Source organism: Lolium perenne, chromosome 4 (assembly GCF_019359855.2).
Source record: "Lolium perenne isolate Kyuss_39 chromosome 4, Kyuss_2.0, whole genome shotgun sequence".
Lineage (NCBI taxonomy): Eukaryota > Viridiplantae > Streptophyta > Magnoliopsida > Poales > Poaceae > Lolium > Lolium perenne.
The window spans coordinates 216,044,276-216,069,877 of NC_067247.2; the positions used below are offsets into that span (position 1 = coordinate 216,044,276).

The window sequence follows — 25,602 nt, forward strand, 5'->3', positions numbered from 1 at the left end:
AGATTACATCGCCTTCCTCATCGTGGTGACCGTGAGGATCGTGTTCTTCTAAATGGTCTATGATCGTATGTAATATGCCATGACATGGCACCTTATTTGAATTGTGGTAAAGATATGAAACGGTGATTTAAGCAACCAAACAACTGATTCCTATTTTTCTACGTGCAAGATTAGCTGAAAACGGGCAACCAAACGATCGAGCCTGGGTTCCTTTTCCAGCGCGCAAAATGCCGCACAGCTACCAAACAACCCGCCAAAAGTGGCGTCCTCTTATCTATGCACGTATATTCGGCCCAAACAATCAAACGCGCCGCATATCTGTTGGAGTTTCTCTGACCATCAGTGACTCCCAGTCCCAGATCTGAGCGCCTGTCGTGCTCAGTTCCCCATCCGCCTCCGAAACCTAACCCCGCGATCCCAATGCGCAGGTGAGCACCGCTTTCTCGTCAAATCCCCCTTTTCTTTCACAAGTTTTGCCGATTTTTGGGTCATCTTCCCGGCAGGAGTCCTGGAGAGGCGTCGCTCCGCCGCCGCCGCGCGCCTGTTCGGCTTTGTGTCGCCTTGGCGGCGCTCGTCGCTTGCACTATCTGGCTCTGGTCCTCCTCCGCCGGCCTCACCGTTGGCTCCTACAAGGCCCATGTACGCTCTCTTGCAAACCTCTTAACCCCTTTATAGTTGGTACTGTAATTTCCTTCCGTTAGGAGTACGCTTGGGAATGCAAGTGGTGTATTAGGTAGACTAGTTGAATGCCCGTACGTTGCTAAGGTTTTCTAAAATTATTTTTTGCCGTACATGTAAGCATAACACACATGATAATTCTTTTTTTGACAATCAATACCACATATATTTATAGTAACAAATAGTACATGGTAGAGATACGAAAATCATTGAGATCTTCAAATTCTCCTTCCTTCCATAACACAATCTTATAGTTCTCTGAAGGCAGCCAAAAATAGATACCGAACCATAGATCTTAAAATATCAACGAAGGTTTTCTCATTGTTTAACTTGAGCCGCAATGCCAAGGCTACATGCACGCGTGCAATCATTGAAGTAATCAATCAACATCGGCAAGAGTACCAACACCAGTATGCTAAGGAAAATTAACTGAACAACCTGGTCGACGTCGCTGGAGAGCCGAGAGTACGAATCACCATTGTCGAAGACGTAGCAACCGAGACAAATATCGCGAGGATAATCCTCCTTGCGGCAACGATGAGAAAAGATCCAACATTGTTCTAGCGACGAAAGATCTGAAGATCCATACCTAGATAATTGTAATCCTCCAATGCCACCATTGTCGCCACAAATGAGATCTTGTCGCCGAATGAAGGACTGAAGAATACTTATTGTAGACGATGACATCTCCAATGTGGCAAAGGCCAACAAGAAGACAGCTATCAAACCCTACCTAATCTGTTGAAAACCCTACTTTATAAAAAAACTCCAAGCATAGATCAGGTTCCCTACCCATCACGACGGCGGCAAGGCCTACTGGAGGAGGGGGAACCGATCTATAGTGGAGGCCAAGGCGCGGTTTTCTTGGAGGCAGCGGCCAGGAACAAGGATTATTGTGACACCATTAGAGCATGCGACACATAATGAAATTGTGTTGCATGCACAAGGTCATGTTTGAGCCAGCTAGAAAAATAATGTTTTCCTGTCCTTAGCAAGATTTTTATTCTCTTTCTCGAAAAAATACCAGTGGGCATCGGTATTACCGGTCATCGAAAATACCGATCCAAATATCGCCCTTAAAATTCTACAAATTTGAGTAAATTAAAAAAATGCGGTAAATACCGGTTGGTGTTCTCTTACACCGGTGCATACCGAGAAAACCGGTTACCGGTTATATCTCTAAATTATTGGCCGAGAAAAAAAATCCCTCCTCCTTAGCATCTGCATTCTTTTCACTGATTAGACTTGACTGGCCAGCTAGCCAAACATGTAGGTGATTTTTAAACCTATATTCTATATTTTTATTTTAGTATATAAAGTTCAATTGCATCTGGAAAAATATTTCTCTCAATTCAAAATACAAACATCATAGATTTTTTTTGTTCAAATCTCTTCACCTACTTTGGTCAAAGAAAATGTACTACTGGCATCAAAATTCAATTTAGTTGCCTTAGAACTTGAGGCAACAGAGATGGATCCAAGTATTGCGAATGTACCATCTGCACCAATTTTGATGACATTCAGATTGTATGTATTTAATTTCTGAAATTCTCGGTTGCATCACCGCATGAAACCAGGAAAAAATAGAAGCTGTAAAGGCAACTTATCATATTTCCCAACACCAGCATCTATATCTCTTAAATTTTCAAAACCATATATGCAATGTTTCCCTTTGCTCCATTTCTTTTTCTTTCCTTTCTGGTGGATCGTACTTTCTAGAGTAGTCTTTATAGAAGAGATAGAAGCACCGGAAAAATAATCCAGATCAGAATATGAAGATCCAAAGATCGCGAAAAGAAAAGAGATATGGAGTACTTAGAACATGCACAGATTAAGCTGACGTATATACTTAGCCATCCTGGCGTGCTTGAATAGACCATGGAGGCCGCATGGAGCTGATGACGTACTTGAGCCGTTGTGAGCCGCCACCATCAAGGCGAGTAATCTTTGTGTCGTAGCAGTCGCCACCTAAGGCGTGGCCTCTTCAACGACCTCTGGTTCGCCATAATCGGTACCTCATATTCGCTAGGGCAGCACACGGGCCTCTCTTCTCGTGAATGTTCCTCGGACCTGCAGGAGGAGTAAGATCGCTTCCTTGGACCTAGGGCAGCACAAGTGCTTTTTATTGGAGCTTGAGATGAGAGGCGAGAGTTCCACGCGGTGAGCTCGGCAAAGACGTCGGAGTCGGACTCGGACTCGGTGTCATGTGAATGTGACAGGAGAGGGAGCTGATCTGGCAAGAGCGGTGGCAGCCGACGGATGGCCGGAGAGGGTGCGATGGTGGCAGCCTGGCGGGGATAAGGGGTGAGGCAAGAAACCAATGAAAGTAGCGAGGGAGTTGGTGAGATAAATTTGCCAGATAATACGAGTTTGAGAAGGGAGCGACGCACCACCAACCATCACCGATCGCTAACCGTTATTGCTTTCCATATTTATCTGAATTCTGGTGATTATGGCGGTGTTGGGCAAGTTTGTTGACGAAGTTGTGCAGGATAACCACGGCGACCAAGCTAGCCTAATCCGTTAAAGATCAATCAGAATGACTCTGGTGTTTTCATTTGAATTGTGGCCAATATGTGCATGTGATCTTGTTCTGATTGCTTTCCATGTACCGTCCTTCCGATCATATCGTCCTAATTGGTTTCCATATGTTCTAGACAACTGTTGATGGGATCACATCAATCACTGATGGTCGTTGTCTGGTTGCTTTCCATATATTCGTCCATTGATTGTCTCATCACTATTGACTATGCTGATCCCGTGATCTATTTGCTGATTGCTTGATCCCGTGATCAATTAACTATGGAAAATCCCGTGACTATGGCAGTCCCATTAATATGGCGATCCCGTTTCTGCCTGTTGTCGTTTTTTTTTGGTAAGTATATGACGAATGGCTGGATGGCAACCGGAAACGTTTACTAAGATTGGATGGTGAAGATGTCTCCAATCTTTGACATCAAACTTTTTTGACGACGTACGGACTCACATATAATAGTAAAGATGATGCAGAGGAATTTTCTCCCTTTGTGCTTTTTAACAGGGTATATTTGAGCACGTTACGTCCTTTTTGCATTGCTTAGCAGCGAGGAAATAGGATGCTAGTATTTAAATTTAAATGGGTTAATTGGATCTATGCCACTCCAATTTCCACCACTTGGAGATATGCATTACAAAAACAAGACTAGGAGATATGCCACTCCAACTTTCTCATACTTGTATCTATGCCATTTTGTACACTTAAATGGAATAACAGTTCAAAAGTATTTCAGTATGTACTATAATACCCCTGTTTTCAACTTTTGGCAGCATATTTGGCTTTTCTGGGCGCCCAAAAATTCAAAAAAAATAAATATTTGGCCGAAATTTGAACTTGTCAGAAAAATTCGAAAACATTACAGAAAATCACAAACACTAATATTAATCTATTGTGCAAGTATGAGCAATTTCTGGGAAGATTTGGACCTCTAAACCGACGTTTTAAGTTCTGTCCAGTAACTTGTTAAATTTCTGCCAAAAGTTTGAACTTCCTAGAAAAATCTGAAAAAATTACAGAAAATCAAAAACACTAATATGTCTAAGCTAAGTGTATTCATCAGTTCAAGACTAAAAAATTCATGAAGAAAACGAAATTAAAGAACGTGCTATCTGTACATTCACGGACAGACTGGGAGAGATGGTGGGGACTAGCTCGTACAAGCACTCAGGGATCGGCTTCATCCTGCAGAAATGGCGCACAGGTCAAGCTGCAACGCTTTCCTCTATCTGCATTGAGCGCACCTCAAGCCACAGCAGCCCTACACAGCAGCTTCGACCGAGCGGCACTACCCTCCACGGCTCTATCGGGGGCGTGGCTCCACCTCCATCGCCCTAAGCCAGCACCTCCGGGGATCACCTCCCCGCAGCCACCACCTTCGTTCGCCTCCTCCAGCCACCGGCGTTGCTTGCCTCTCCAGCTGCCGGCCGCCTCCAAGCTTTAGGGTTCATCGCCTTAAGCGCTGGTCGAGGGGAATTAAGGTGTGCGTTGAGTAAAGGAAGTAGATCGGGGGAATTGACCGTGAGTTAAAATAAACATTTTGTATAAAGGCATTTCCGTCCGTACTTAGACAATATCTTGGTATTGATGAAAATGGCATTGATAGAGGTATCCAAAAGTTGGAGTGGTATATCTCCAAGTCTTGTTTTTGTAATGGCATATCTCCAAGTGGTGGAAATTAGAGTGGCATAGATCCAATTAACCCTATAAATATATTTTTTTAGGAGGAAAGTCCAAGTGATAGCATTTCTCCGCAGCTTGGTGTCGAAAATTCCAAGCCGCTGGAAAGTTGTAGTATGTGACTATCCTTGTTGCCAAGGGAGGGACTGGGTGAGGGGTTAATTTGCTTACCAGAACTATCATTATTTGGTCATCTATTTGGTTGGTGCTTAGTTTTGGGATGGTACAATTGGTTACAATACACGTGCTCAATTTGTTTAGAAAGCATCACTACCTTCTTTACAGAAATGCTTAAGACATAATTTGATGAGGTAACAAGGATGTTTTCCCAGTGGTGAACTAGGCGAGATTGCATTATAGAATATTATTTTCCAATGATAATAATACTATTTAAAGATAATAATGTTTAGTAGCAATAAATATTCCTTCTTGAGTGCGTCGTTCATTTTAGTTAATTTGGCTGGTAAGCTGATTCCAAATGCATGTATGCTAGTTTTATGCAATGTGTATTTGAGTTCATACTGAAATGATTTATTATACTGACGTCAATTCTATTGCTCAAGGATGTTGATGTAAATAAGTTGTGGAGAACTGCGGAATCAAAGGGTTGGAGAGCTTCTTCTGCCCCACGATCATATTGGCCTCGTATGTTTGTTTCTGTGACCTCTGGAAATCAATGGTCAAATTCTTAGCAAATGATGGTAAAGTGGATACACTTGAAGTGTAATTTATGTACTTGCAGCCCCACCAACTGAGTTTGAGACTAATGGGTACTTGCGTGTCCGATGCAATGGCGGCTTGAACCAACAACGTACCGCGGTATGATTAATGAATAAACTGTCTTTTTAGTTCTAAACACGCATGTTTGATCATGGGAGTTATTATTTTTCAAACCGGGTTCCCCATTCTCTATTACCTTCATAATAAAAACAAGAGTTATTCTAAGTTCTAACAGAAATTTAAAAAAAAAAGACAAAGATGAGAAAATGGGTTTGACGCACTAGGGGTCGAACCCCATTCTTGGAGCCAAATTATGGGACAAAAACCCCTTAGCACCAGCCACTAGCATTAAATGATTAAATCACATGGGTTGTTACGGTTATATCTTTGATGTTAACAAAATTAAGGTTGCTATTGTCTTGTTTTTGTAGATTTGCAATGCTGTTGTTGCTGCACGAATAATGAATGCTACACTAGTGCTGCCAGAATTAGATACAAACTCTTTCTGGCATGATGAGAGGTATCACTTTTTTCCAAAATTATTTCTCATTTATGTTTTGCCAATAGGATTTGATTTTCATGCAAAGTACTTCAGAAGTTTGTTAACATAGAAAATTACTTTTACTCATCTATTGGCTTAATCATATTTCCATTGCTTTGATATTCTACAGTTGGTATTAATTGATTATATAGTTTCATCATCTTGTGCTTGATTTGTGATATTTACATGAGCATATTCGGCCCATGTTCCATCTAGCGAACCATATTTGTTTACTTCCTAGAAGAATTTGAAGCAAGATAATAGCAGATATTTAGCACTGAGTAGACAGAATATTGTAGAGTAGAACAGTTCCAGAGTTCTGAATATTTGCCTATATTATGTATGCAATGTCATAATAGGTTTGGAAATCGGGAAGGATATATGCAGTTTGTATTCAAAACATTATCATTGATGAGAAGTTAAACTTCAGTTTAGGACTTTTATATAGGGTTTATAAAAAACCATCGGTCCATCAAATAGTGTAGTGATTCAGGTGATCATGGGTCTCAAGCTTTAAATGATTCACCATATTTTGAGAGATAAGATTCTCCCAGATGTAACTGTCGATCACTAATTTGCATACATTGCCATTCACCATCTATTTCTCGTATGCATTGTTTGGAAGTAGGTATTCAGCCCGGGGTATTGAATTGAGTTGTGATACCAAATCAACCAATGCATTGAAATGGGGCTGCAATTCAAGAACTTTTGTATGGATACACATGTATTACGTAGATGGAATCTGAGGGTAGCAACAAATTCTAATATGTGTTTGGATGGCAAAATTTCTATTTTCTTGGCCGATTGAGCCTTATCCCCTTTCTTGCGTACAAGGCCCTCGTCCATAAGAAAAGAAACAGGGAGAGAGCAACGATGAAATTCAATCAATCGACGCCCGTAGTTCCCTTCCCCAAATCCCAGGCCGGGCGGTGATGCTGACCCGGATGGTGGAGAACCTCGTGGCCCTCTCTCTCCGTGCGAACGAGAAGCTGCCTGTGGGGGGCATCTTCACCTGAGCATTGTCCTCTCGCCGTCGCCCCTTCGCCCAACCGGTCACATGACTTGTGCTTGGGCAGACAATGCCCTATCGACAGTCTGCGGTCTTTTGAAGGCGATGCCATGCACCAGCTCCTCCTTTCAACTTGTATGCGACCAAAGGATCTTTATGGTCTTTTGGAATGCTCATGACCTCAAAGAAAGTCTTCACCTCATACAACTAATCAAGACACCTTCAATATCAACATTTCCATTAAAAATAGGGATCTCAGCTTTCACCTTGTATGTTTCTCTCGCATATGTAGTGTTGTGTACTCTCAGATATGCATAGAAATCCGGTTCTTTAAGGTCTTCATCATATTCTTCACCTTTAGAAGCTTCAACATAAGTTGGCCTTCTTGAGGTATGTTGGACGAGCATCTTCTTCCTCCTTTGATGAATTGTTATGCCTGAACCTCACACTCACTGGAAAAGGGGAAGAACACTCAAAACACACACATGATTTGGCACGAATTTTGGGTCTTAATTATGAGGAAATAGTCGATTACAACTGTGCCTTCTTGGCCAACCATGAACAGTTGCGGCTATGGGGAATTAATCCTAATACATCAATGATCGACCCTGGAGGAGAGAAGGGACTAAAATAGCTTGAGCTGAGCTACATGACAAGATGCAGTTGGGACGATAAGATTACAGCTGTAAAGTTCTGAGTTGCCCGTTGGTTGCTTTTGAGCCGTCCATCAGTAGATCAACGGTGATTGCTTCATCACTGTGGCATTCTGGATAAAGCTGGCGTCTTCCCAGGTTGCTTGATCTACCGACATATTCTCCCATTTTACTAGCCATTGCACCACAGGAATAGAAATGTCACCTTGAGCTCGGGGAATTAGCTTTCTTTCGAGAACAGCTTCAGGAGCGATCAGAATTGTGCCATCCTGGTTGATGAGTGGTAAATGAGGGCTGGGTACAGCTTTAGGTCCCAAATGTCGTTTGAGCTGACTAACATGGAATGTGTGATGCAGCTTACATCCTTCGGGCAGAAGAAGCTTGTATGAGGTGTTGCCTATCTTCTGGAGAACTTGAAAAGGGCCATAATATTTTGAATGAAGTTTCAGACATCTGTGCAAGTGTTTGATATCCTACAGAAGAATCATCTCTCTGCCAAGATGGAAAAGTGCACATTTGCACAACCACAAGTAGAATACTTGGGTCATGTTATAAGCAAAGAAGGAGCTGCTACAGATCCTAAAAAGATAGCAGCAATTGTGAACTGGCCACAGCCTGAAAATGTCACAGATCTAAGAAGCTTCTTGGGCCTTACTGGATATTATCGCAGATTTATCAAAAACTATAGTATTATCTGCAAACCACTGTTTGAGGCACTTAAAAAGGACAGTTTCCAGTGGTCTGAATTCCAAATAGCTGCATTCCAATTACTCAAGGAGAAGATGACTGCATCTCCTGTACTCTACCAGATTTCACTTCCCCTTTCACCTTAGAGGCAGATGCATTTGATTATGGGATTGGGGCCGTTCTAATGCAGCAAGGCAGATCCATTTCATTCTTGAGCAGAGGCCATAGGGCCAAAGTCAGCTAGCCTCTCTACCTATGACAAGGAAGCCATGGCAATCTTAGAAGCACTCAAGAGGTGGAAGCATTACTTCTCAGCACTTCCCTCATCATAAAGACTGATCAACAAAGTCTAAAATACATACAAGAGCAGAAACTAACAGATGGCATACAACATAAACTGCTTATCAAGTTGCTGGGCTATAATTACACTGTGGAATATAAGAAAGGAAAAGAAAACAAGGTTGCTGATGCCTTGTCCAGAATCAAGCGTAAGTTAGTGTCCATGTTTACAAGTGCAGCGATTCCTATTTCGATCACAGATGTTACAAAGTCTTACACTGAAGATGACAAATGCAAGGAGCTCATTGCACACTGACCGTTGCACCAGCTGGCACTCCAAACACAACATTCTCCAAGGGTCTGCTCAGATATAAAGGAAAACTTATCATTGGCAGCACCACTGACTTAAGGGAGAAAATCATAAGCTCGCTTTACAATAAGGAGCTAGGTGGACACTCTGGGGAAAGGCCACGTATCAAAGAGCCAAACTTCTATTTCATTGGACTGGCATGAAACAACAAATTATTGAGTACATCAAGCAATGCCCGGTCTGCCAAATTAACAACCCTGAGCATTGCAAGTATCCGGGATTACTCCAACCTCTTCCAGTGCCAGATTTTGCTCGGACTCACATAAGCATGGACTTCATAGAGGGGCTACCAATATCGGAAAACAGAGATATCATCCTGGTAGTGGTTGATAGGTTTACCAAATATGCACACTTCATATCCTTGAAACACCCAATTACTGTCAAGACAGTAGCTCAAGCCTTCACTGCAAACATATTCAAACTGCATGGTCTACCAACAGTCATTGTCACAGATCGATGCAAAATCTTTATTAGTACTCTGTGGCAAGACCTTTTCAAGTCACTTGGTGTCAAATTGCACTTCAGTACATCCTATCACCCACAAACCGACGGCCAAACAGAAAGAGTAAACCAATGCTTGGAGAACTACCTTCAAAACATGGCTTTCCAGCAACCAAAGAAGTGGCATCACTGGTTGCCTTTAGCTGAGTGGTGGTACAATACTACCTTCCATACATCACTCAAAATGACTCCATTTCAGGCATTATACGGCAGACCACCTCCATTACTTGCGGAGTTACTGCTACCCACAGATGACCACACATCTGAATTAATTCCAAATGCATCTGTTCAAGACATTGCCAGACAGATCAAGGAGAACCTGTTGAAAGCTCAAGACAGAATGAAGCTCTACGCTGACAAGAATAGGTCAGAGAGAACTTGCTGTTGGTGACATGGTGTACTCAAAACTCCAGCCCTATAGGCACACATCCTCAGCTTGCTTGAGGTGAGAGATATGATCAGTAATTAGTGCTGTAGATGAGGATGTCATCACAGAACACTAATGCAAACTTTCTTAGAATTGGTGCCAGGATAGAGTTCATGAGCTGCTGAAACGTAGCGGGGGCATTAGTTAGGCCGAAGGGCATTACAACATACTCATAATGGCCTTGGTGTGTTGTGAAAGCTGTTTTGTGATGTCCTGCTCATCAATTCTTATTTGGTGGTAACCACTACGCAGATCGATTTTCGAGAAGAATTGTGCTCCATGTAAATTCATCAAGCAAGTCCTCTATTATTGTAATAGGGTACTTGTTTTTTGATAGTTTGCAAGTTAAGCTTTCTGAAGTCAACTACTTTTCTCCAAGTGTTGTCTTTCTTCTCGACAAGGATAACAGGGGAAGAATATGGGCTGGAGCTATCTCTGATGATCCCTTTTTGAATGAGATCTTTGATGATATCTTCCATGGCATTCTTTTGTTGGTGTGGCAATCGATAAGGTCGTTGATTGACAACTTTGGAACCTGGTATAAGTGGAATAGTATGGTCAGAAGATCTCCTTGGTGGCAGTTTTGTTGGTTCAGCAAACAGTGGGCAGCACTGGCTTGATGAATAGAACTGCTCCACAGACAGACTCGGCAAGTAGTTTGTTGAGATGGTAACTCTCTGTTATTGCCGACGTGCCAGGTAGACTTTCATCATGAAAGGTTACAGTTTCTTCTTCATTTGTAGTTGCTTTGAGTAGCATTCTCTTGTAATCGAGAGTGACTGGGCTGTGCTGATAGATCCAATCAGCTCCCAGTATGATGTCATAGCCTTTAAGCTGTAGTATTCTGAAATTAGAGGTAAATGGTGTCCCTTGGATGTTGTACTTGCACTGATGGCAACTGAATTCTGTCCATAAGGTAGCACCATTAGCTACTGTTACTTTCAATTTTGGGGAAGGAAATAAAGGGCAAGCTGCGTTGTTGGTAGCAAATGCAGGAGTCATAAATGTTGTTGTGCTTCCAGTATCGACAAGAGCTGTTGCTCTATGTTGCCCAATTAGTATTGACGAGGTAAATGTATATTTCCTTGTTTTCAGGCCAAATAATGCATGCATAGACAGTTGTAGTTCTGGCTGCTGATTTTGTTCAGTGTCAGAATCTTCTTCACTGTCAGAAGTCTCTGATGTACACAATTTCTGCATCAGCGGTTTGCAATGCTTGGACTTGTGCCTTTTGGGCCATTTTGCAAATTTTCTTGTGGCCAGGAAACCAGGGTTCTTTGCATTTGTAGAATTGGTTTTTGCTCTTTGCTAGTTCAATAGCTGTAGCTGGTGTTGTGTTCACTTCAAAATTTACTTGCCTTCGAGGGAAGAAACTCTGCTGAGAATATTGCTTCCTTTGTGGATTTGCTTGTTGTATTCTCTTTGCCATCCACATTGCCTGTTGCATGTTTTCAGGTTTGTGACACTGCAAGTGTGCTTGTATATAGTCAGATAACCCTGAGATGAAACTATTTATATAGTAGGTCATCTGGTAGACCTGGGCTGTCTCTTCTCATGAGATTCATAGCTGACTCGAATTTTTGAATGTATGCTGCCACAGTAGATGTTTGAGTCAGCGAATGGAATGCCCTCACATTATCACAAATAGAGCTTTCTGCAAATCTATCTGCTATGTACAAGCAGAATCTGTGCCAAGCAGTATTTGTAGCACTATAACCAGTGCCCCTCCACCATTGTATTGCATCCCCTTTGAGGTAAGTAACAGCCACTTCAGTTCGTTGTTCAAGTGGAGTTCTTGCTGAATCAAAGTAGAGCTCAATTGTTTGGATCCAAGAATCTGCATCTTTGCCATCAAATTCGGGAATATTCATCTTAGCTGGTTTGACAGCCGGTACACCTCTCCTATTGTCCAATACAGGGAATATATTTCTGTTTCTCTGAAAACCCTTTGGTGTTGCTGACCAGCAGGGTTTTGTTGCTGTTGGGTATGGTTGGTGTGATGTTGCTGACCCATGTTGGCCTGTTGCTGCTGACCATGTTGCTGGCCAAGGTGTGGTTGCTTCTGGGAGGCAACGATGACAGCACCAGGATTTATGGCATTCGGGTGTCTGTATGGTGTTCTCGGAGTGCCATCCAAATTAATTTCTTTGCCTTGGAGATTTCTCAGAGTGCAAGTGCCAGCAGGAGCTGTATGTGGGCGTGCATCCTCGTATGCTTGATTGCTTGTGGTGGTGGTGGTATACAAACAGAGGTTGCAGATAGTATGTTGGCATTGGGTGGAGTTTGTGGGTGGGAGCTACCTGTCTGATGGATTTCGTCCTCACGCACTTTTACTGATTGGAACAGTCGGTCGAAATTGGCCTGAATTGAAGTGAAGTTCTTCTGTATGCTTTCGAAATTTGCTTTCACCTGGTGGAGAATTCAGTGAACTCTCGCCGGTCCTTCTCTGTGGTGTCGAAGTTTGATGATGTCGATCTGTTTGATGATGTCGAGCTGCAGTGACTCGAGCTGAAGCATGCCGGTATCTTGTGTCCCCGCTTCGGATTTCTCTGCCATGCTTGGCCTTGAAGTTGACCCTTCCGCCGCCTTCGCTACGCCTGCGTCGCCCGCTGCAGGATGCCGCACGGATCTGGGAGGGAGGTGGGATTCTGCGACTGAAAGCAAGGACCTTCAGCAACCACTCCGGTACCCCGATCTGCAGCCGGACAGTGCCTCCGCCGCCAAGCCGCCGCCGTCCGCTCCTTTGAAGAAGAGCGCTACACTGCCGCCGGGAAAAAGAGCAACCGAGAAGGATTTGATGGGAGATCCCAACTTCTCTTCGCTCTTGATCCGATTCGCCGCCGAGGATTGTTGGCTCTGATACCACTGTTATGCCTGAACCTCTCACTCACTGGAAAAGGGGAAGAACACTCAAAACACACACAGGATCCGGCACGAATTTTGGGTCTTAATTATGAGGAAATAGTCGATTACAACTGTCCCTTCTTTTTTTTTCGAGAAAACACAAAGGACCTTTGCGTCTCATTTCATTGAAAAGGTAGAATGTTTACAGTCCTCCTAGGAGGCAGCATACAAAGAACACACTCGGCTACTCAGTGTACATCCCAGGTCGCCGGCAGCGCTACCCTAAGTCCCATAGCACCTGCTTTAGCCCAGAGGGCAGCTTCTTCCTTGAATTTGGACATCAGGTCGCGCACAGACGGCCGTGCTCCTTCAAAAACACACTCGTTACGGTGCTTCCAAATCATCCATGGCAGGAGCAGCGCTGCTGATCCTAGCCCTTTGCAGAGGGGTTTGGGCGTTGTTTGCTTCGCTTCCACCAGCCAAGTGAAGATGGAGTCATCAGTGTCCCGTGGCGTGCGGCACGACAAACGCAACCAAGCCAGAGCCTCGAGCCAAACTTGCTTGGCAAAGGGGCAGTGGATGAGTAGGTGCTGCATAGTCTCGGGTTCCTGATCGCATAGTAGGCAGCGGGGGTGGTGTTGTAGGCCACGGCGCGCCAGCTGGTCGGCAGTCCAGCACCGATTCTGGGATGCTAACCAGTTGAAAAACTTGACCCGTGGTGGCGCCCAAGCTTTCCAAATGTGCTTCCACACCGGGCAGAGGGTGGAACCCTGGAACGTGGCGAGGTAAGCGGAGCTGGCAGAGTAGTTGCCGCTCGCCGTCCACTTCCAGAGCAGCTGGTCTGGGGCGTCGTGGAGCTGTGTGCCATCAATGGCTTGCCAGAGCATAAGGTACTGCCCAATCTCATGGAGCCCGAGCGTGCCATGGATGTCTCGTGCCCAGGCGTGGTCCTGCAGACCATCCGCCACCGTCCTCAGCTTCCTTCTCCGCTTGGGTATGCAAGCATGCAACAGCGGCGCGATCTCGCCGATGGACCGTCCATTGAGCCACCTGTCCTCCCAGAACAAGGCCTTGCGTCCGTCCCCGATCTGCATCGTGGTGGATGCGAAGAACAAGGCGCGCTCATCTGCGGTGAACTGTAGGTCCAGATCATGCCAGGCGCGGCGAGGATCGGTGCGACTGAGCCATAGCCAACGCAAGCGCAGGGAGAGGCCCGTGCGCTCCAGGTCGCGCACGCCCAGGCCCCCAAGGGAGATCGGCCTCGCCACCCGCTGCCAATTCACGTGACAATGGCCACCCTTGGCATCGGCACGCCCAGCCCAGAGGAAGACACGCTGGATTTTGACGATCAGCTTGATGGTTTTTTTGTCAGGGGCTATCACCAGCAGTTGGTGGATCGGGATGGCGCCTAGAACAGATTTGACCATAGCCAGGCGGCCAGCCTTGTCCATGAGCCCTGCCTTCCAGGTGGGGAGCTTCGCCGCGACCCTGTCGACCACGGGCTGCAATTGCGCAGCTGTGGGTTTCCTCACAGTTAGGGGTATGCCAAGGTAAGTGATTGGCAGCTCGACGATCGGGCAACTCAGCTGCTGAACGGCTGCCTGGACATCCTCGGGAACGCAACGAATCAGAGTCGCGGTGCTCTTGGTGTAATTGACGCGGAGGCCGGAGGCGCGGCCGAACAGGTTCAGCGTTTCCTTGACAGCCACAACCTCCTCGGGTGTGGGGTGGCAAAAGAGGATCACGTCGTCAGCATATAGCGAGATCGTGGGCATCTCTTTCCGCGGGTGTAGCTGCCCCAGGACGCGAAGCTCGACGGCGCGCTTGAATAGCTTCCCCAAGGTATCAACTGCGAGGACGAAGAGCTGCGGTGAAAGGGGGTCGCCCTGCCTCAGCCCTCTTCTGTGCCAAATAGCTGGGCCGGGCGCACCATTGATGAGCACCCGCGTACTCGCGGAGGACAGCAGGATGGCAAGCCACTCGAGGAAGCGATTGCCGAAGCCATACTGGCGTAGAGCCTCAAAGAGGAACGGCCAGGCGATGGAGTCGAACGCCCGTGCCAGGTCGAGTTTGAGGAGGATGCGCGGCGCGCCCAGCTAGTGTAGGAGCCTAGCCGATTGCCGTACAAGGACGAAGTTGTCGTGGAGGCTTCGGCCGCCGATGAATGCATTCTGGACCGGGCTGACAATGCCATCAAGCTTCAGCGCGAGACGCAGGGACAACACCTTGGCAAACAGCTTGGCCATGAGGTGGATCAGGCTTATCGGCCTGAAGTCGCGCAAGGTGGACGCGCCGGCATGTTTTGGCAGCAGGGTGAGGAACATGTCAACGACGGCCTCGTAGCTCGTATAGCTGTTGGAACATGTCAACGACATCGTGCTTAACCAGAGGCCAGCATGCGCGCAGGAATTCGGCAGTGAAGCTTGGTTCAGCTTGGAGAAACCACGGCCTCGTAGCTCGTATAGCTGTTGGAACATGTCAACGACATCGTGCTTAACCAGAGGCCAGCATGCGCGCAGGAATTCGGCAGTGAAGCCGTCCGGGCCTGGCGCCTTCCTTGCTGGCATGCGCCGTACTGCCTGCCATATCTCCTCCTCGCTGAACGGTGCATCAAGGTCCAGCAGGTCCTCGTGGCGCGTGATGAGGTCGTCGAAGTTGAGCGTGCAGTCGCGCGGCTCCTCCGTGCCCAGCAGCCCCTCGTAATGGAGGAAGGCGGCTTCCGCGATCTCTGCAGGGTCCGTGAGCGTGCGTCCGTCAGCCGATAGGCTGTGGATCGTGTTCTTTTGCTTGCGGTAGGAGCATTGTCGATGAAAGAACGAAGTGTTGGCGTCGCCGTCCTTGAGCGAGGCGATGCGAGCTCGCTGCCTAGCCATGGTCCGTTCGAGCGATGCAAGGCCCAGGTACTTCCGCTTGATGTCCTTGCGCAGCCATTCCTCCTGGGCAGATAACACCCTCCCCTCTTGTGCCTTGTCAAAACTCAGCAAAAGCACGCGCGAGAGGGCAAGTTTGTGCCGCACGTTGCCCACGGAGAGCGCGCTCCAACTTGTCAGTCTTCACGCCGTGGCCTGCATCTTTAGGAGCAGGCGCAGGAAGGGGTCGGCTTGGTGAATGGATTGCCAGGCCGACGCCACCGTCTCCTGGAACCCGGGCATGCGAATCCAGAAATCCTCGAAGTGAAAACGCCGGTGCGCAGGAGGCAGGGGTGAACAGTCAAGCAACAAGGGACTATGGTCCGAGACGACGGAGGCGATGCAGCGAAGATGACAGTGACAATGCTGCTCTTCCCAGTCCACCGTGCACAAGACGCGATCCAAGCGGACGAGGGTGGGCGGTGACTGCGCGTTGGACCAAGTGTAGCGACGCCCGTTGAGATACACCTCTTTGAGTGCGAGGTCGTTGATGACGCGTCGAAACTGCCCCATCATCCTCCGGTCTAAGTTATTGTTGTTCTTATCCTCGTCCTGATAGATCAGGTTGAAGTCACCGCAGATCATCCACGGACCCTCGCAATCCCTATGGATGTCGCGTAGCTCTTGCAGGAAGGCGATTTTCTCGGCGTCCTCCTGCGGGCCGTACACCACCGTGATCCACCATGGGCCGGCGCTCGGCTGGGTGCGGACCTTGGCGGTGATCGTGTTCGCGGTGAACTCTGGGTCGGTGACGGTCACCATCCGGCTCCTCCATGCAAGCAAGATGCCGCCGCGAGTATCGACCGCCGGTAGGTAAGTGAAATCGTCGAACTCCGAGCCAAGTGTTTCAAGGACAATGGACGAGTAGAGCAATTCCATCTTTGTTTCCTGGAGGCAGATAATCGAGGCGTCCGTGGTGGCCAACAGCGAGCGGATGGCGATGCGGCGCGCACGCGCGTTGAGCCCACGTACATTCCAAATAACAATTTTGAGTCCGTAATCCATAGAAACAGGATCGACGAAGCACAAAACGGGCGCGTAGCCTAAACAATGACCGGCGGGCCATCCGGCGTCGCGCTGCCATTCGGGGTCAGTAGATGGGCGGGTAGCTGGCGGTCCACCAGAGCTGCGATCGCAGTGAGGACGACGAGTGGGATTGGTGCTGCGAAGACGTCGTCGTAGGCTTTCATGGCTTCCGCCGTGATGGCCTGATCCGTGTCGATGATGCCGAGCGTGCGCAGGATCTGTATGTGGGCACGTCGCTCAGCAGTGGGTGGCGCATTGACCGTTTTTGCGGAGGAAGCCGAGCGTCCACGTCGTGGCGCAAAATTGGGTGGGTGGCGGCGCGTTCTTCTCCCCGGGGTAGGCAGGGCAGAGCCTAGCTCCTTGGTGGCAGCCGTTAGGAAGTCGCCGAGCGTCCACGTGGTAGGCGGCTGTGCAGGCCGCGGCCTTCTCCTGAGCGTGATCGGCGGCGAGGCGAAGCGGCTGGCCGGAGCAGGTGGCGTCGGCGTGGGGTCTGCAGCAGCAGGCGCGGCGGGGCTTGGCGTGTTTGGCACGGCGCTGGCGCAGGCCAAGTCCATGGTCAGCTGGGCCTGGTTTGCCTCATCCTGGGTCTCCTGGGCCTGGTTTGCCTCATCCTGGGTCTCCTGGCCTCTGAGGTCGTGTTGGAGGCCTCGTGGGCTTTGTGGGCTGGTCCAGCATCCATCTTGGGGGAAGCTTCCGGAGTCTTGGCTGGCGAGGTGGCGGGAGAAGGCGGTTTTGCATGGCTTCCGGTGTCACCGTCGTGCGGCGCTGACCGGTCACAGCAAGCGTCCAAACTGCCTCCACTAGCAGCCAGAGGTGAAGCACTGCTTTGCCCCGACAGAGGATCAGTGTCGGGTGCCGAGCCGCTAGCCTCCAATGCTGAATCAGGGACTTCACTTTGCAAAAGCGACCCGGTCGGGGACGCGTGCTGATCCCCAGCCTCACGCTCCTTGGCCATGGCTTCGTTGGGGTCCCCACTGCTTTCCTGGCCAGCACATAGCTGCGACGCGATTGGGTCGTTCGTGGTCTGCGCAGCAGGCTGGCCCGGTGTCGCTTGTGCAGCTGCAACAGCTTTGGCCCTCCAGACTTTGGCAGGTTGTGCACAGCGGCCAGCCTTGGCCCTTCTCTTTTTGGCGTGGCGACGAGGATGGCGGGCCCTGTAGCTGTCCGGCCAGGGGTCCACTGCCCTTTCCAGAATCGGTGGCGCCGCCGCGTTGTGGCCGTCGGAGCCCCAACCAGGATCAACGTCGACGCCGTCGGCGCGGGATGTGCGGGGCGCGGTCCAGCTAAGGGAGTCTACGGCCATGCCATCAGCACGACCCTCCGGCGCGGCTCCGGTGCGCCGCCTCTTCCGACCTCTGTGCCTTCTTGGCCAACCACGAACAGTGGCGGCTGTGGGGAATTAACCCTAATACATCAATGATCGACCCTGGAGGAGAGAAGGGACTAAAATAGCTTGAGCTGAGCTACAGGACAAGATGCAGTTGGGACGATAAGATTACAGCTGTAAAGTTCAGAGTTCCCGTTGGTGGCTTTTGAGCCGTCCATCAGTAGATCAACGGTGCTTCATCACTGTGGCATGAAATGGACTTGGTTAACTGAACTTGAGTGACCCACATCGTCTGGTCCATGACATGAATTTTCCTCACTGTCAGCAGGAGGAACATCCTTGTCATCTGAACCACCTGATCGATCCTCTGGTTAAGATCTTCACCTAGCGCTTGGATTTGTTGTTCTGCAGCATCCTTTCTGTTTCTCAATTCCCCAATTGCTTGCTGCAGCTTGCTCTCAAAGAGGACGCCAAGAACTGGAATGGATCAGCAAGACTTTGATACCACCGAAGCAGCACAAGGTTGTGGAGGAACAACTCCACTTTGCTTCTACGATATGGACATCACAAAGGTTGAAGGAACCACTTCAACGTTCTGCGCTAGATATCGCTTTAGGGGGATAGGGGCGGGAACTGCCAAATAGTTCAGTCCAAAACTCTTTAACACACTAGATCTATTCCAAGGTCTAAGATAAGAACACTGATTTCTCTTTATTGATAGGTAGTGGGTACATAGTCTATTTACATAGCTAGAGGTAAGGACCTTTCTTTATAGGCTTCACGAGCCTTCACTACTCAGCTCTGCTCATAGCTAGAAGGGTAAGCAAATACAAATAGCCTAGTTACAACTCATAACCAGAACATTATAGAAACCACTACAGCATATGACTAAAGGACCAAGTTATCTAGAATATAGTAGAAGTGTGTAGAAGCAATGATGGATTTTAACTAAATAATTATTTTCTTTTCTCTACTGTCCCACATCATCAACTAAGATAACAAGGCATCACAAATGATTTTAAGTAGTGCACTGCATTCCTTCTAATTTGTTTTGTTCAATACTAAATCATAATGAGGTTCCGTGCGTTACATTTAATTTCAGTAATGATTTTCTATATATTCAAAACTGCCTTTTTGTCAGCCTTTTTGGTTTGTAGTGAGGGATCTTTGCGTGGTGGTACCTGGTTGATGTTTACTTATGTTCTCCATTTATATGCAACCAGTGGTTTTGTAGGTATTTATGATGTTCCCCACTTCATCAAGACATTAAAATACGATGTCCGTATTATTACGAGCTTTCCAGAAATCTCTACAAACGGAAAATCGAAGAAGCTGAAAGCCCACCAGGTGAATGAAAAGCTCACTAGTTTTAGTTGTACCAAAACAAATTATTCCAGAGAGACTATGCTCATGAAACAATTTCTGTTGGAATCAGATCCGGCCACCTCGAGATGCACCGGTAACTTGGTATAAAACAGTTGCTTTGGAGAAAATGAAGAATTATGGGGCTATCTATTTGACTCCATTTTCACACCGCATGGCAGAAGATATAAATGATCCAGAGATCCAGAGATTGCGATGCAGGGTGAATTACCATGCATTACGATTCAAGCCTAACATCATGAAAACAAGCAGTGAGATAGTGAATAAGCTCCGCTCAGAAGGCCATTTCATGTCAATTCATCTTCGGTTTGAGATGGATATGCTTGCTTTTGCTGGGTAGGGCATTGAATAACTACATCGCATGATTGCATGCGTCAGCGATGCACGTTTAGAATTCTTGTAGTGATATTCATTGTGAGCATCATATATGCTTGCTATGCATCTATGGATGGAGAAGTGCATCCAGGCATCCTTTGTTTCAGTTCCAGTTCAGTGTACCCGAAAAGCCCTCACAACAGCATCCCCTTAGATATCATAACATTTATTTTATTGATTGTTAATTCGTCATCAATTTTTGTGAAGTGATGTTATTAGCCAAAATAAACATGTGTCGCTGATCATTATGCATTATGGTCATCTGCTCTCTTATTCTAGAATTTTGGAGTACAGTTATATTATTTGGTTCATTGCAGTTCGACAGCTGACCAGCTATGTTTTCTATCAGTACTTCAGTAGTAAGCAGTGCTACATTGCTTCTATGCATGAAGATAAATGCAATGGTTGTTGGTTGTTGCATATCTTCATTTCGCGTTGTTGTTCATAGCTTATTTTTGGTATGAAAACTGCAGGTGCATTGATATATTTACACCTCAAGAACAGAAAATGCTGATCAAGTACCGCAAGGAAAATTTTGCAGAAAAAGAACTTGTCTATAGGGAAAGACGGCTCATTGGAAAGTGCCCTTTAACTCCAGAGGAGGTACAGAATTTTTGTAGATATTTTGTTCTTTATATTTCTGATGCGGTACTATAATATTCAACTGTGTTCTGAAATTAGAAGTTAGTTACTTTTAAGTTGGAGTACCAAATTGAAGCTTTGTAACATTTTATTTATACTGCATAGCATGATAATGATGATGGTTCTGGACCTGAAGTCTGATTAAAACTATGAGTATTATAGTGATTTCGACACTTCATGATTAGTAATATCAGAAGCTGCCACCAATACTAAAGTTTGTGTGCATACCCAAGCCTGCCAGGGTGCCACTTTATGGTCCAGCTCAATGAATTGTAGATTTACTTCATAAGTAATTATTTTTAATTTTAATGTTTCTTGAAGTCCACTTTCAATCTCAGCTCTCTCGAAAGCAGACCTTTCAACTAAAATCTGAATTGCAAACTCGAACTACAGAAATTGTCCACTGTACAGGTACAGAACCGTTGATGCCATTTGTTGAGGTTAGTTGTAATGGTGTTAAAATTGCCTGCTGGTTTTAAAGTTAGCTGTGACTGGTGTTGAACTGTTGATGCCATTTATTCGCCACATCATCAAGCAAATAAGTAAAGATATAGAATAGATCGATAAATTTGACACTGTTGAAGTGAGATGTTAGTGTGGTTCCAACACAAAGCTTGCCTGTCCAGCCAACGTGAAGTGATTTGTTTGATTACATGATGACGGAACATGCCGAAACCACTTGTAAAGCCATCTGAGGCTGTAAAGCAGACGGTTTTTGATAATTGATGTTGCAATGCCTATGGTTAGAGGACCTTTCGGATTGACTTCAATATATGATTGCTCCAGTGATTTTTTTTAAAAGGACGGCAGTTAGTAAAGAAAAGAATTATGTTAATATATAACTGACTCTAACTCTGTAAAACTTGCTTCACAACAATTGTTTTTCTCTGTACTACCTTAAGCATTGTGGGCAGTTTATACTTCTTCTCAGAGCAAGATCCATATAATCTATTATCTGCACCATTGTTTATTAATTCTTACAATTGTTGGTTTGGTGGCACGGATATGCACGTCATATACCATCCTGATGTGAATAAACCATTTTTGATAGACTAAGATTAATTATGCTAGGAAGGAAAATTTGAAACATATGCAGGAAAATGGTGTATGTTTTTTAAATCTGTCAAAATTGGGGAAAGACATTGAAATATACATTTCATAGCAGAAACTTTTTGTCGAGAAAAGCTTTACATAGATAGTTCAAACAAGTGTTCATGTTGTTGTGCAGGTAGGTCTTATTCTTCGTGCGATGGGATTTGATAATACAACTCACATCTACCTTGCTTCTGGTGAGCTGTTTGGTGGGAAACACTTCATGAGGCCCTTCAAGGTTATGTTTCCACGCCTAGAAAACCATAGCTCAGTTGGACATGGAAAGCTGGAAGAAAATACCCGAGGGCTGGCAGGTTCTGCAGTTGATTACATGGTCTGTCTCCTATCAGATATTTTTGTGCCTACATATGATGGTCCAAGCAACTTTGCAAACAACCTCATGGGTCACCGCCTATATTATGGTTTCCGTACCACTGTCACACCAAACAGAAAGGCCCTTGCTCCTCTATTCATGGACAGAGAGGAAGGTCAGACAGCTGGTTTTGAAGAGCGAGTGAAGCAGGTCATGCTTACCTCGCATTTTGGTGGCCCCCACAAGCGCATTCATCCAGAGTCTTTCTATACAAACTCATGGCCAGAGTGCTTTTGCCAGGTGAATCCTGTGAATCGTGCGGATGAATGCCCACCAGACAATATATACGAGGTTCTGGAGAATCAATTTCTGAGTGAAGAAGGTTTTGGAGAAGTGAAAGCCACTAATCAGGCAGACTCAACCAGCCAACCAGAGGAGAGTACGATTTAACTGAGCAACCAAGCTATTTATTGCCTGAGATCATGTATCACCTACCAGGCTATTACATTTTCAATGGATGAATTGAGGATTGTTGTGGTATTGATGGCCCAAGATGATAACATGCTCAAGTGAGAGGTTCAGTTTAACCAGAACTATTAGGATGTGAGAGACTGAAAGCACAACTACGAGAGGACTGAATTAGACAGAGATCTGTCAATCATGTTTTCGCAGAGGAAACTATACACGTTCTGTCAAATAGTAACTGTTCATTGAGTGTAGGACGTGGTGCGTGATGAGGGTAGCAATGGCTGGAAATGTATCTACGGGATGTTATAGCAGAATGTGTAGTAACTCACTGTACCAGCCTATGCTTTTTTTTCCACAGTTTTGCATATACTACTAGCTAAATGCCTGTTTATTTGATCTATTTCTGGCTTTTCGCTGAAATAGGTCACCGAAACGAACCAATGGAGTCAGCTTTGTTGTGGCTTTACCACCACCCAATTAGGGATGGCAATGGGTACCCATGACCCGCCTACCTATTGGGTTTGGTAAAAACCCAATAGAAGTACGGGTATGGGACAAAATATTACTCATGTGTTTGTAAACGGAAAAAATATCATACCCATCGGGTAGAGTGGGTACAGGTATGGGATCGTAGAACCCATACCCGCATACCCATGTACCAATCTAAATTTAACAAGTGGGCCGTCGTAATATTCTAAACTATTCAATTTCCCCCTAATCATGCCTTTTCATGTTGCTAGGCTGAACCCCACGTTTTCCGGTCTCACAAGCGCTGGTAGGTTAGTGAGGATTAAACCCCTATTTATGTGTGCTTCACCTCTTGTAATATTTTTTAGATCAATTTGATGTGTTGTAAGCGCGGGCATTTTTACCCGCGGGTACCCATTTACCCTACCGGGTGACGGGTATGGGAAAAACTTGTACCCATTGACGGGTATGGGTACGGGTGATGGGTAAGAATGAAAGTGACGGGTACAGGTATGGGATGGCTCTACCCATACCCATACCATGCAGGTGCCATCCCTACACCGAATACGCAGAAGCACCCCCGTATGTGTTTCAAGCTCATTGTGCAAGTTGTCCGGTTCGGTCCGTCCCTGATATTGGACCACAACACCTGTAGGAAATTTAGAGGTTACTAGGGGCGCGTTTGGTTGCCTGGGACGAAAACCAGCATGTCTGCGCCAGCGAGATGGGAGGCATTGCGCGTGTTGAACGGGTTATGGGCCATTTTTGGCGGGTCGTTTTGTAGCCTGTGCGGCCTTTTGCGCACCGGAGAAGGAACCCAGAACCCATCGTTTGGTTGCCAGTTTCCAGCCCGTTCTTCCCAGGTCGTGCAACACACAACTTGTTTGGTTGCAGATAGCTCAGTGTTGTGGTAACCACTTCACTTAAGAGTGGTGAGGTTACCCATTACTGAATAACAGCACATATGAGATTCAGTTCATCAGAAAAGATGCTGGTAATACACAACAACTAGTACTTAGTGGGAGATACATCACGAACGAAGCAACTACTTCGTGATGCATCACATGTTCGTCACGAGGGGTTAGTATATACCTCGAAGAATTTCATCATTACAAACCGGGGATCAGGTTGTACCAAATCCTAGCTAATGGAGGGATACAAGATCACCTCCCAAAATCAGCGGATCATGAGAAGGAAGCAGAAGCACTAGGCAGAAACTGGTTGCGGAGCCAGGTCCTAAGCCAGCTCCTCCTCTCCGGTGGCTGCAGCTTACGGTAGATGGCATACTCGGCTTCATTGTCTGCAATGAAGTCGATAGACCTCACCAGGAAGTTAGGCTAGAACAGCTGCGCCTTGCAGACGAACCGGGGAGTGAAGATCGTCTTCATCTGAGCGTAGTTGGTGATCGGGGTGCCGACGTACTGACGGTGCTTCGGGTACCGCTGCAATCGACAAGGAACACCTGTTAGTGCGGACGACATTGACATGTATATACTTTGAGATCTATGCAGGAGCTCAATGAGGATTCGTACCATGATGTACTCGTCCGCCGCCCCTTCATCACCGCCGTATAAGCAGCAACCATCTTCGCTCCAGTCTAGAATGCGATCGGATTTCATCTTCATGATGACGCTCCACTTCGTTCTCCAGTTTCTGATGTGGTTGTACAACTGAAGAATGGTGACATATACGCCGGCGAATGCAAGAACATCCACGGCTACCTTCTTCATCTGCTGCTCCTTGAATCCCATGTTGAAGCAGACGCCGCTACGGACGAGCTGAACCAACCGGTTCAGCACAAACTCTGATAGCTCAGGTTTCCAAACCATGGCTGGTTTGCTTGCTATCAGAGATGGCTGAGCATTCACCATTGGCGCAGACAGATCAGGGGAGCCCAAAGGTATGATGGCCTACATGACATACACTAGCAGATCAATGAACTACGACATGGACATCCTTAAGCACTAGCAGATCTATGAACTACGACATGGACATCCTTAAGCACTAGCAGATCTATGAACTACCACTACCACATCAAAGAACAACGAGGTAGGTAAGATCGGCCTTACAGTCAAAGGATCCACACGCAGCACCAAGGTAGAGAAAATAGCGGACCCTGACGAAGATGCAGCCAGCACCACCGTCCCAGTGGAAGATGCAGGCAGCACCACCGTCCCCGTCGTAGAGTCAGATCGAACCTGGAAAACCTCCACAACCTCCACCGGCGACGAAGGAATGTCCTACAATGGATTCGTTCAGACCCCGGTTGTGTACCCATAAGATCTAGATCTAAAGCTAGGGTTTGCAGAAGCTTACCACAACCGAAGTCATCGACGCAGACGAAGAAGATGACCATCCACCGCGGCAGTAGCCGCCGCCATAGCCGCCGTCGCCGCCGCAAGCCTCGCCGACCGTGCGGGTGAGGTAGAGCCGGCCATGTCGCTAGATCGGGGATGGTGGATGAGCTCGAAATGGGGGGAAATGTGGGATTTGGATTTGCCGGTGAGAGAGCTGCCCCTATATACGGTGGCAAAAATTCAAGCGCGGTGACCGAATTCATGGCGCCGAGATTTTGCCATCCCGCGCGAGCTCCCGTCATCTCCCGCGGTGGCTCTGCGAGGACGCCGCGTTCTCCACTTCTGCGGAAACGGGGTGACTCGCTAGAAACGGCCGAACC

At 46.8% G+C, this 25,602-nt stretch overlaps 1 protein-coding gene across 3 annotated transcripts; it reads left to right on the forward strand.

The window, feature by feature from the left end:
- Nucleotides 1–272: 272 nt before the first annotated feature.
- Nucleotides 273–22,934, forward strand: LOC127295027 (O-fucosyltransferase 1). 3 transcript variants are annotated; one of them, XM_051324923.2, is made up of 9 exons: nt 273–428; nt 504–639; nt 5,455–5,536; nt 5,634–5,710; nt 6,043–6,131; nt 19,408–19,531; nt 19,620–19,903; nt 20,416–20,545; nt 21,813–22,934. In XM_051324923.2, the coding sequence occupies exons 1-9, from the start codon at nt 421–423 to the stop codon at nt 22,437–22,439; spliced, it is 1,557 nt and encodes a 518-aa protein (XP_051180883.1). In that variant the 5' UTR covers nt 273–420; the 3' UTR covers nt 22,440–22,934. The 3 variants fall into 3 exon arrangements, with proteins under 3 accessions (XP_051180883.1, XP_051180885.1, XP_051180884.1); XM_051324925.2 differs by lacking the exons at nt 273–428; nt 504–639 and adding an exon at nt 4,999–5,041; XM_051324924.2 differs by lacking the exons at nt 273–428; nt 504–639; nt 5,455–5,536 and adding an exon at nt 18,636–18,756 and having other exon boundaries at nt 5,693–5,710.
- The last annotated feature ends 2,668 nt before the right edge of the window (nt 22,935–25,602 follow it).

Excerpts from the sequence above, each read along its gene's own strand:
- LOC127295027 (XM_051324923.2), top strand. Across the intron at positions 5,537-5,633 it reads CCCACGATCATATTGGCCTC|CCCCACCAACTGAGTTTGAG; the intron begins GTATGTTTGTTT and ends ATGTACTTGCAG. Across the intron at positions 19,532-19,619 it reads AGAAGCTGAAAGCCCACCAG|ATCCGGCCACCTCGAGATGC; the intron begins GTGAATGAAAAG and ends TGTTGGAATCAG.